The 12,420-nt window shown below is 36.8% G+C and overlaps 1 protein-coding gene, 1 non-coding gene and 1 pseudogene across 3 annotated transcripts; 2 read left to right on the top strand and 1 right to left on the bottom strand.

Moving 5' to 3' along the window:
* Nucleotides 1–1,377: 1,377 nt before the first annotated feature.
* Nucleotides 1,378–7,565, top strand: LOC114741478 (probable methyltransferase PMT5; annotated as a pseudogene).
* Nucleotides 7,566–8,389: 824 nt separating this feature from the next.
* TRNAA-UGC (transfer RNA alanine (anticodon UGC)) lies at nt 8,390–8,462 on the bottom strand. Its single transcript has one exon. It is a non-coding gene; the product is annotated as a tRNA-Ala (tRNA).
* Nucleotides 8,463–8,986: 524 nt separating this feature from the next.
* Nucleotides 8,987–11,843, top strand: LOC114741479 (14-3-3-like protein GF14 iota). Of its 2 annotated transcripts, none has more exons than XM_028929757.1 (7): nt 8,987–9,143; nt 9,974–10,280; nt 10,569–10,656; nt 10,750–10,859; nt 10,944–11,092; nt 11,359–11,408; nt 11,479–11,843. In XM_028929757.1, exons 1-7 carry the CDS (start codon nt 9,071–9,073, stop codon nt 11,488–11,490), a joined length of 789 nt encoding a protein of 262 aa, XP_028785590.1. In that variant the 5' UTR covers nt 8,987–9,070; the 3' UTR covers nt 11,491–11,843. The 2 variants fall into 2 exon arrangements, with proteins under 2 accessions (XP_028785590.1, XP_028785589.1); XM_028929756.1 differs by having other exon boundaries at nt 11,482–11,831.
* Nucleotides 11,844–12,420: the final 577 nt, after the last annotated feature.

Raw genomic sequence — 12,420 nt, 5'->3', positions numbered from 1 at the left:
ATATATATTGGAAAAATCCCAAAAAAGGTCCTTGGAATATGGAAATGCCAGATTGGGTCCTTAAATTTCGAAAATGACAAAATGAGTCATTGATCCAATCTGTCATTTGTGAAATTCAGGCGAATTGACAATTTTACCCTCATTTATTCATTCACTACAATGATTCAGGGAATCACTATAGGAGTTTAGGTGTTACTTAGATTCGTGTAGCGAATAATTACTCATTTTTTCATAGTCAAGTGTCTTGTTATTAACTACAACTAATTCTGTAATCACTAGAACAATGTAAGTATTACCTAGGTTTGTATAGAGAATAACTACTCATTTTTTCATAGTCAGGTATCTTATTATTGTGAGGTACCTTATTATTAACTACAACGAATCTTGTAATCACTAGAACAGTGTAAGCGTTACCTAGATTTGTTTAGATAATAACTACTCACTTTTGCTCAGGGGCAAAATTGTCAATTCACCTGAATTTCACAAATGACAGATTGGGTCAATGACCCATTCTGTCATTTTCGAAATTTAAGGACCAAATCTGGGATTTGGTATATTCCAAGGACTTTTTCTGAGATTTTCCCTATATATTTTTATTATATTTATATATATATTTTAAAATAGTCATTCTAATAACAATAATTCTAACTAATACAACTGATTAATAAGGATATTTTAAAAAAATATCACTTATTTATTACAAATAATTAACTTAATGTATTTTATTAATTTTTTTAAATTAGTTAACTAGTTCTTATAATTATTATTATTTATAAAAATATTATAAGGTCTGCCGCACGCAAACCTTTTTATAATAATTTTTTAAAATTTAATCAATACAAAAAACTATAACATCTTCATGCCATTACCTTAAATTAAATTAAGAAAACTATTGATTTATCATTTATCTATTTTAATCCTATGTAGTTTCGTAGTAGAGGAACATTACGTTTGGCAACAGCTTAATCAATTAGGCGATTGATTAATTAATTAATGATTAATGAATTAACTAATTTCTTATGCATAAGAGCGGGTTTTGTTTCGGACCAAAATGCTAACTGTTCATTTATTAGCCGCAAGACAGGTAAATCACAGCCGTTAATGCCACTGACAGCAAGATCCCGTTGCGGCAAAATCGAGACTTGCACTGTTTTTCTAGCATTCTCAACTTTGCTTGCAATTTTGATTCCGAAAGTTAGTTAAAGTGAAAAAGGAGATAATTTATCGGAATTATTCTTTGGTTCGGTTGCGGCAATTCATCGATTTTGTTGTTTTCTTTTGTTTTTTTCCCCTTTCTTTTTGATTTTATTTGTTTTAGCGCTGAGCTAAGCTTTTCTTTATTTCTTTGTTTTTGTATTTTTCTATTTAATTTTTTTTGGATCTGATTAATCATCCGTATATAAATGGCAAATGAAACCCAGCTGGTAGGATCCAAAATAAATTTGGACGCAACCGGAATTAGCGCTCTTCCCAAATTGGTTTCTGAATCTCACTGTTTAACGACCTCTACTGGTAGGAACAAAAACCCTAATTCAACTATATTTGATTCAGTTTTTCTCACTAAATTTAAGTCAATTCGCCCCTTTTTTTTCTTTTTGTTTTTTTTGTTCGGTTGAAAATCACATTTGTTTTCGTGCAATCGGTGAGGTGTGGTTTTCATTGGATCTTGGTTGGTTCTTTTGCTTTCTGAGATTTGATTTTTTTATGGAAAGTTCCCTGTTTGGTTGTGGGGAATCGTAGGGAACCTAGAAATTATCAATGGTTGCAGTTTTGAGAGGAATCATCATTTCAACTAAATATTTTCCGCAATCATATGGGGACTGTCAATTGTGGTGGATTAATGAAGTGGATCTCTTTGAATTTGTGTTGCAGGGGATCTGACTAACTACTCGTCGGCGATCGGTCCTGCCAGAATTGGCACTTACTCAATCATTTCGCAGCGGACGTTTGCATACATCTTCGAAAATTTTGGGATTTGCCGTTAGTTTATGGGCTTGTAGCGCTTCTAAATTGTTGATTCAGAATCTAAGATCGAAAATTCGGCATCTTTCTGGAGATGCGTGTTTCTTTGCTTTCATGATGGGTGTTTGATGAATTTGCGCTTCATGTTCTTTTCATTATACGAGTGAGAAGGTGCGGCCACGTGGCAAAAGACAAGCACGTTACTGGCGAAGAAGTGTAAGCTGTTGGTTCAATGCTTGCGGGAATATTGCTGATAAATGACAACAAATACAGAAGCCTTTATGTTATGATAGACGACCGTTTTTGCTGCTATTGGAAATCTAGGTTGACCCAATTTACAGCTTAGTGGTCTTGAATTTATTTGCAATAGCAGTTTCACGATTTGGACATGAGAAGCTCCTGGTTTAATAAATTGTCCATCACTGTTGGCCCTAGACCACCGTTGAGCTGGTTGATGTTGTGCCTGATCAGTCTGCTTGCACTAATTGCAGTCTTAGGTTCATCTTCTTCAAATAACATTGATTCAACACCGCCCACTCGGGCATCACTCATTTATTCAAACTACAGAAGGATAAAAGAGCAGGCAGCAGTTGATTATTTGGAGTTAAGATCTGTATCATTGGGTATCACCGGGCAAAAAGAACTTGACCTCTGTTGCAAAGAAAGAGAGAATTTTGTGCCCTGCTACAATGTTTCAGCCAATTTGTTAGCAGGGTTTAAGGAAGGTGAGGAGTTTGATCGGCACTGTGAAGTGTCAAGAGAAGCCGAGAGGTGTTTGATTCGCCCTCCTAAAGACTATAAGATTCCCCTGAGATGGCCAACTGGCAGGGACGTAATATGGAGTGGAAATGTGAAGCTAACCAAAGACCAATTTCTTTCGTCTGGAAGTATGACTAAAAGGTACTGTTTTGTTAATTTTAATTCTAAGAGTGAGGTATTGCCTTCTTTGGTTTCAGCCATTACAATGGTTTGTTCAATGACAAACGATAGCTTTTACCTTCTACAAGGCTTTTCTGCTTTCAATTTAAAATGAAAACTTTGAATTTCTAAAACTTCTTCAATTGATTATGCAGGTTGATGCTACTAGAAGAGAATCAAATTGCATTTCACTCAGAGGATGGATTGATCTTTGATGGTGTGAAAGATTACTCTCGTCAGCTTGCGGAGATGATAGGGTTAGGAAGTGACGCTGAATTTGCCCAGGCTGGCGTAAGTTTTCCTCAAATGATCTTTCTCTAATTCTCTTTGAAGTCTCATCAAGATCCATATTCATTTTGTTTGCATCACCACATAACGTGACTTATTTATAATGATGATGTTATGACAGATACGTATTATACTAGACATCAATTGTGGATTTGGTAGTTTTGGAGCTCATCTGGCATCACTAAAATTAATGGCGGTTTGTATTGCGGCATATGAAGCAACTGGCAGCCAGGTTCAATTGGCCCTCGAGAGAGGCCTTCCTGCCATGATTGGCAATTTTATTTCAAGACAGCTTCCATATCCGTCTTTGTCATATGACATGGTTCACTGTGCTCAGTGTGGCATCGTTTGGGAGGAAAAGGGTAATTATTGAATTCACTGGCCTTAAATCATCTCGTTTTTTCAGATTGCTCTGATTTTCTGTGCATCAATTAGTCAGTTTGACTGCTCATTGTCTTTTTTATACTGACTATTGGATTCAAGGTTTATTATCTATCATCTTTTTTAGATTGACTTTATGGTTGCCAAACGTAGCATAAGAGATAATACATGCACCACTTTTTTTTTCCCCCTGACGTTGCCCACTCCAAGGTCAAGACTATATGTGATAAAGTTGTCTATTGGAGGTCATATTATTTTTAGTGTCCCTAGCTTCCAAAATAATATGGTTGGGTTGTACAGAAAGCTTATGAAGGAGGAACATTTAAAATGTATGTTGTAGACGAATAATTAAAAATGGAGCAATAACTTCGTGTTCCTGATTGTAAATGTGAGGCCTAACCTCCCAACATGCAACAATATTGAGGAACTTGTCTATATGAGTAACCTTAGTTGGAATCAAGAGAGTAATAAGCAAAGAAGAGATAAGGTCTTAAGATTTCATCTGGCTTTACTGTGAGATAGAGAAAGTGCTAGTACCATTATTGACAATTGCCAACTGATTCCACCGTTAATGCATTGAAAATGTGGTTCTAATATCTGACGATTAAGGAATTTGAATATCTAAGCATGCTATACAGGGTAAAAGTACTTGTTAAAGAGGGCATTCAATTTGACTTCTTTATGAAAAAGGGGAAATGGGTAAAAAAGTGCAAACAGATAGTGGATTCTGTGATTCCAAATATTAATTGTTTTTTTGGCTGGTTTCTTGATAGTTGATGACTTCTCCATTAGTCATCATGCATGATTCTGATTATTTATGTTCCATGACGTGAACATATCCCTAATTAACTATCCATGTGTGGCATTCATATTAGCTTTTGACTGCTTTTGTCATGCAGCCTCTGTATTTTATGTTTATTTATGTTCTATTGCCAAATTTATCTTGATTTTGGCAATATCAATCAAATTGACTAGCAGTTTGTTATAGAATCTTGAAATGTTTGTATCAAGAAGTGTTGTCTTTTATTTCTTATGTTCTTCCTTCCTTTTTTTCCATTTTTAGAAATTTTTTGTCCTGCCGTGACTTCTTTTATATCATGTGAATATGGTAATTTAACTATACTCTCATTTTTGCTAATCTAAAAATCACGTCATCTGCAGATGGAATGTTCTTGTTCGAAGTTGATCGTGTTCTTAAACCTGGGGGATATTTTGTCTTAACCTTGCCCTCAAGCAGGCCACAGGGAGGTTCATCACGGGTGAAGAAGAATACCATCTTGACCCCAGTGGAAGAGCTGACCCAAAAACTCTGTTGGACCCTTCTAGCTCAGCAAGATGAGACTTTCATTTGGCAGAAGACTGCAGATATTGATTGTTACTCATCTCGGTAAGGATTTTTGTAAAACGCCTTGCTTCATTAATGATTCAACTGTATATTTAAGATGATTTATATCAACAGCTGTTACTTGTCCTACTGCAATTGGTTTCCTGCTTCATTGAACACTCAGTGAATTTTATCATGGACTGAGAATGACATCTGTTATTTTTCATTGTAGCAGGCAGCATGGTATACCTCTATGTAAAGAGCATGGTGATAGTCAATCATATTATCAACCTCTTGTGCCATGTATAAGTGGGACATCTAGCAAGCGCTGGATTCCCATACAGAACAGATCCACTGGATCTGAACTAAGTCCGGCTGAGCTCAAAATTCATGGTAAATAATACTTAACAGCGTTGTCCTTGCCTCCTCACTACTGCTAATAGCCTGTTCCATTCATTTTGGTTTTCTTTCTCATATTTCTCTCTTTATTATTAAACAGGAGTTCAGCCTGAAGACTTCTACGAAGATTTACAATACTGGAGATCCGCTCTTAAGAATTACTGGTCTTTGCTTACCCCATTAATTTTTTCAGACCATCCAAAGAGACCTGGAGATGAAGACCCGTTGCCTCCATTTAACATGATACGCAATGTGATGGACATGAATGCTAAATATGGCGGTTTAAACGCAGCCCTTCTGGAGGAAAAAAAATCAGCATGGGTTATGAATGAATGTGGTTCCCGCTAGTGCTTCAAATGTACTTCCTCTTATACTTGATGGAGGTTTTGCTGGCGTTATTCATGATTGGTAAGTGACTTCTTGTTCTTCGTTATTGGTCTAGGTGAGTTGTTGAATGTGATCTAGGTTCTAGATAAAATGTTTGCATACAAACGATGATTGGTTAAATATTTTAATTATACATTCACAACTTTCAAATTCATATTACGTATCTAAGCATTCCCTTATGTCCAACAACAGTGGTCGTCTTTCTAGCCAAGAGGAAACAATTTCTTTTTATTAGTTATTGGAACACACACACACACACGCACGCAGTTCATGATGTCTTACTTAGCTTTCTTAATTTGGTTTCCTTTAGAGACAAATCTGAAGATAGAATGTGGCATTCATGTATGCACTTGATATATATTTTCCTGAAACTACTTGCTTGTCTTGGTTCATTGCAAAATCTTTTTTGTGAAAAATCCACTTCATCTCTGAATTCTCTTCTCTTTGGCATTCAGACCCGTGAATCTCCTTAAAAAAATGAAGTCAATACTTCCAGGCTTCTGGATAACTAAATGCTTGACCTTGCTGTTGATTTTCAGGTGTGAACCCTTTCCCACGTATCCCCGAACATACGATTTGCTTCATGCTAATGGACTTCTTTCGCATCTCGCTTCAGAGAGGTGCAGCATGGTTGACTTATTCTTGGAGATGGATAGAATACTTCGTCCAGAGGTAACTATGTCCCTGCTCTCATGGTCATGATTGCTTTTCTGAAAAATTGTTTCCTTAATATTTGGACTCTTGTGTTATGCCAAAGAATATCTTCAATTTAATAAGCAGAAAACTAATTGGCCACTTCCTCTCTCTCTCTTACATTTCCTTCTCTTCTCAAATCCTCCAGAATCCATCATCCACAGAAAGTTTCTTCTCAACCCCCTTGATTTTGATGAGTTGTGCTCACTTGTTCTTGTAATGCCACAATGCAATGTCAAAGATAGTTCGTTGGATATTCTTTTGTTTGAATGGTAGCAGTGGTCAGTATCTAGCATATCAGAATGTCTTAGTTAAGCCTAATATGTTGTCATGTTGGTATTATCGATTGGTAGGGATGGGTGATTCTTTCCGATAAAATGGGAGCTATAGAGATGGCCCGGAGATTCACAACACAAGTACGTTGGGAAGCAAGGGTGATTGACCTACAAAATGGCAGTGACCAGCGGCTACTTGTTTGCCAGAAACCATTTGTGAAAAAATAGTTAACAGTATGTTCCACCAAAGGGTGAATGACACATTTTTTGCTCTGGTAATTACTCTAACCCTGCATATTGGATGTCATATAGTAATTTAAAATTAGAGGACAGAGATGCATTAAGGGATAGTATTTTGGAATCAAAATTTTGGATCGTTCAATATATTAGTCCGATGTGAGAAAATAGGCCCTTTAGTAAACACCTCAATCCTTCAAGAAGCATTCCTATGCATGGCAATTTGGCCTCTGTTTGGAATGTTGTTATGTTGAGATCTTTGAATAATTAATTTGTTCAAAGCAGTTCCAACTTACATCACATGAACTGCTGAGTTATCTCACCACTCACTAAGGGTATATTTTAATCAATTTCAGAGAATGGATTGTTTAGTTGGCACAGCATGTATATAGTGCTCAGAGACTTGATGTTTTGCCATCTTTTCCACGACCATATTCAGAACGATGAAGCTGTAGATCGTGAAGGTTCTCGATGAAGTTAGTAACAGTTCTTTCTTTCTTCTTTTGTTGGGGTCAAAGGCGTTTGTAGTAATTCATTCATCCAATATATTTGTTAGTTTTTTTTTATTTAATGATTTCTTTATTGATCACCATTGGACTTGAAGCCTTTATTTGAACAATCTCTAGCTGTGGAAAAAAAAAAAAAACAAATGTGAATGGCTACAGAATCAAAGAATCAAGAATTTAACTCTTTTTCCCTCAGTCTTTGTGCTCCTTTTGGCGGCTAAGGTTTGCTTTGTAAAATTTAGTGTAAAGGTGTAAGTTTATTCTGAAAGTTTTTACATGCTCATTTTCTGAATACAAATTTGCCTCAAAAATTTAAAATTATTGTAATGTTACCTGCTATAGTAAAAAATGTTAATGGTCGACATCGTTATTTTAGTGGTCAATATGAGTTTTTTAACAACAAAACTTTTAGATGCGTAGTATTCTTGAGTGAAAACTTACAGAGCATATTTTTATCTTAATCCTAAGATCTAAGAACTTATGGATTATAATGAAAGTAATTTTAAAGAAAAGAAGAAAAAGTGAATATAAAGATGGAAAGTTATTGATGCCCTTTTTTAATTATTAAAATTAAGTAAGAAGCTCTACTAATATCACAAAAAAAAAAAAAAAGCAAAACTCATCATGCCATATTGCTCCTCGGTTAATCAGGTCTCTTAGCGAGACAAAATTGTGAATTAGATCGTCATTTCAAAGCAAAACCACCTAGGAAGATTGAAGAAAATAACATAGTTGTTTCAGAAAAAGAAAATGATTTGAGGATTGGTTTTGTCGTTGGAGGCCAATCGAAGAATATCCGATTGAGGCCGGCCCAATAAAAGGACAACAAATCAATAGCTGCTTGAATAATGACGCTTGTGCCGAATCAAACACCGCATCTCCAAATCCTCAACTAGGATTCATATTCCAGGGGAAGAAGCCCAAAGGGTTATCCCAAAGACTTGACAACGAGCCTGAACTTCAATAAACTATTCTGCTAAAAGAACAAGGAAAAAACGAGACAACAAAAGGCTGGATTTTGGAGATGCAGGGGATCGAACCCTGTACCTCTCGCATGCAAAGCGAGCGCTCTACCATTTGAGCTACATCCCCAGTGCTGATGTTTGGAAGAATACTTAATTTATCAAAGTTACTTACTAGTGTCATCCGGGATTTCCTTCCCCTGTGAAATAGATTGTTCAGTACTTTCAATATAAATCAAATTAAGAATACTTCCTTCACATATTTGCCTAGACCTCCCAAATACATGAATACTAAATTAACAAATATTAAACGGGAGAAAACGGTTAAGCAAGTTAGTGAGGGAATCTTTTATTTTTTTGCATGCTTAATTTATTTTTTAAAAATTTAAGCACTATGTAAAAATTTTACAGAAATTTTTGCTTTTTCCTTTTTTAAAAAACAAAAGTTACTACAAGAAGAAGACAAGTTCCCTCACGAAATGAGCAACGCTGCATCACGATTTGCGCGGTTTCTCTTTCAAAACCTCTCATCCGACGGTTCAGATCCGGTCTTCGTCTCTCTCCCCCCCTGCTTGCTCCGTCTTCAACTTCTATATAAAGCACTCTGCCCCTTTCTTCCCTTCTATTTTTCCTTCGTCTTCGCTCTTAGGCCATTTCTTGCAGTTATCCGTTTTCCCCTCTTTACCCACACCGTCTTGTTTCTTGGTTCTCGTTCTGTACTCTCATCTCTCTGAAACAATGTCCGCCGAGAAGGAGAGAGAGGGCCACGTTTACATGGCCAAGCTCGCCGAGCAGGCTGAGAGATATGAGGGTGCGTTCCCTTCTTTCTTTCTTTTTTACCTTTAGTTTTTTCGATGTCTGCATTTTCCTGGATCTGTCTTCTGTTCGGCGTTATGCTTATGTCGGAATAGATAACGTGGTTTGGCTTTCTTGTTTCTTTTATTGGTTGATTGGAATTGTGGCTTTGGATGTACCGCATTTTCTGCATGGATTTGGGTTTTCTTGTTGCTCTTTAGAGATCATGCTGTAGATTTGGCATATTTCTTTGTAACCCGTTTTCTTGACCAGTGTGTGGCTGATGAATTGCTAGGCAATTTGTTTGGATTAATTTTAGTTTCTAACTCCTTTATTTGTCAATCGCGCATGCCTTGAGATAGATGGGAAACAATTCTAATGTGGTGATTTTGGAAGCTGAAGTGGATTAATGGCATTTTCTTTTACTTTCTTGATTCTTCCGTTTCCTTTTCACGAAATTGGTTTTACGGGGCCAAAACGGCCTAACCCATTTGGGCGGTTATTTCGAAAGCTGACGCAGTGAAACAACTTAACGCCAGTTTCTTTCCAATATTTACTTTTACGGATTCAGTATGGCGGAATACGATGCCTTCCCTTTGACATATGATTTACTGGATCGTGCAAGGGTTGTGCTCTGAAAAAAAGATTCTCCTCTCTATTACCCGCCCCTTTTCTTTTTGTTTTACTGGCCTTATGAAGTTCTTGCGCGCCCTAGTATCTTATGATTGTTATTGCGTACCGTAATATTCAGTGAGGTTGTTGACGAGTTCTTGCATGTATATGTAGTCCATCTTGGAGCCTATTTAAAATTTCTAGATATTATGCAACTTAATATTTATCATGCAGAAATGGTTGACTTCATGAAGAAAGTAGCAAAGCTTGATCTCGATCTAACTGTGGAAGAAAGGAACCTCCTCTCAGTAGGATATAAAAATGTCATTGGTTCACGGCGAGCCTCATGGCGCATAATGTCTTCAATTGAACAGAAGGAAGAGTCTAAAGGAAATGAGCAAAATGTTAAACTGATCAAGAGTTATCGCCAAAAGGTTGAGGAGGAACTATCCAAGATTTGCAGTGACATTCTGACAATCATTGATGAGCATCTGATTCCCTCTGCCTCATCAGGAGAAGCCACTGTTTTCTACTACAAGATGTGAGTGATGTTGTTACTCTGTGTCAAATTTCAGTGCAACTTCATTGATTTATTAGTTTTTTGAATGCTTGTTTATTGAATGTGATTGTGATCTTTTATCGCCAATCTCTCTCGTACTGTCTATTCATCACATGATGCGCTGAGCAATCACAGGTTCTCTAGGGAGTCCCAAGGTAGTCTAGAGTCATAGGCCAAACAGTTTTTTTCTGTTCCTTTCATTCTGTGGCACGTCAACTATTGCCCCACACTTGGGCCATCTATCCCTGATCTCTTTCAGCGTTTTTCCAGGAAGGGTGACTATTATCGGTATCTTGCTGAGTTCAAGACTGACGAAGCAAAGAAAGACGCAGCTGATCAGTCAATGAAAGCATATGAGGCAAGCATTTTTCATCCCTTGTTGCTGAATTGTCTTGTATTAATAACTCATTGTACTGTCGGTTGATGAGCACACAATCATTTCTGTCTCTAGGCTGCTTCAGCCACTGCAAACAAAGATCTTCCATCGACACACCCAATCCGTCTTGGACTTGCACTCAACTTCTCTGTGTTCCATTACGAGATCATGAATTCTCCTGAAAGGTATTCCGCTGATTCTCTCAATCTACACAGGCGCCAAAGTTCCTTTATTTGCTTTTGCATTGACGCCTTTACTGAAACTTGCAGGGCCTGTCATTTGGCTAAACAAGCCTTTGATGAGGCAATTGCGGATTTAGACAGCCTGAGTGAAGAGTCATACAAGGACAGCACTTTGATCATGCAGTTGTTGAGAGACAACCTGACTCTCTGGACCTCGGATCTGCCTGAGGATGGAGGTATGATACCGATTGAAACTTGATATTAGATAGATACACTTGAGTAGCTTCCTGAAAAAGCCTGGAATGTTCCGTACTAAATCTTGCTGAACAATGATGTTTCAAGGCGAAAACAAGGGGATGCTTTGATGTATAGTCTCATGGCAACTCTCTGCTCTTTTCCCTTCATTATGTGTCTGAAGCTTTCTCACTCCTATGTAGCTGTATAAATTCACTTGTAATTTCTCCTAATAATGAAGCCCTAATGATGAAATGCTCTCATGCAGGTGAAGATAGCGGCAACAAAGTTGAAGAGCCCAAACCTGCTGAACCTGAGGTATAATGGTTTCCTGTTTCAGAAATTGATTTTTCTATGGGTCAAAGTACTGATATACTGTATTTTGCAGAAGAAGGAATAAGGAACTGATAAACCTGTACAAGGCAGTCGGATGTCAGTTTTCTTGCAATGCGGACCGTGACCACTTCGTTATTGTGCCCTCCTTATATCCATCCAAAGTCAGAAAGAATTGGGTTTTGGGCTGTCTTGTGATTTTGAAATTTTTTGTTTCTACCGCTTTATCATTCTTTTCTAGTGCACTGGCCGGTTTTAGCAACGGATTCTTCACATGTACTCGGTTTGCTTTAAAGCGTCTATTTTGTGTTCGTTAGTTTTAAGGTGATCCAGGTTAACATTGATTGGCTTTGCAAGTAGGAAGTCCTTTTAAATTTCAGTTGGTAGTGCAGAAATAAACTTTGTTAAGGCCCTATTGAATTTGGACTTTTGATTTCTGAATTCCGGGTTGGCCTGGTTCGGCCCACAGAATATATGTCTGGGTAAAAAAATAAGGATGAGGATTGAAGTCATGTTTTTTCAATAGTATACGGTATTTCAAATATATATTTCTCTGCAGAAGAGTTCCTTTATGTAAAATATATTTTAGAAAATATGATGAAAACGTTGATAAACTTTGTTTTGGTCGCTAAGAAATAAATTATTTTTCACTTGGTCTGTTAGAGAATTCTCATCAATTCAGTTCTAGGTACTTCCTATTTTGGTATCTCATATAGTTAATTTCTGATTAACTCGAGTATATGTTTGCGCTTAGGCAATATTGTGGACATCTATATAGCATTAATATAATAAATGTCCTTTTTCATAGCATTTATTGATAAGATAACTTAGCTTTTGGTCCCTGAAGTTGTAGTTAACTATAGTTGAGGTCTCCACATTTTTTTAAATAAGAAATCAATTCATAAATTTATGATTAATTATGGTGAAGATCCTTGAGATGATGTTTTGCTAACTAGACAATAACACTTGCTAATACGACAATGATGTGTGATAATAA

The sequence above is a fragment of the Neltuma alba genome, unplaced genomic scaffold (genome assembly GCF_004799145.2).
Source record: "Neltuma alba isolate B1F8T4 unplaced genomic scaffold, ASM479914v2 tig00003407_pilon, whole genome shotgun sequence".
NCBI lineage: Eukaryota > Viridiplantae > Streptophyta > Magnoliopsida > Fabales > Fabaceae > Neltuma > Neltuma alba.
The sequence above is the reverse complement of the archived record's forward strand: the minus strand, read 5'-3'. Positions and strand labels throughout refer to the sequence as shown.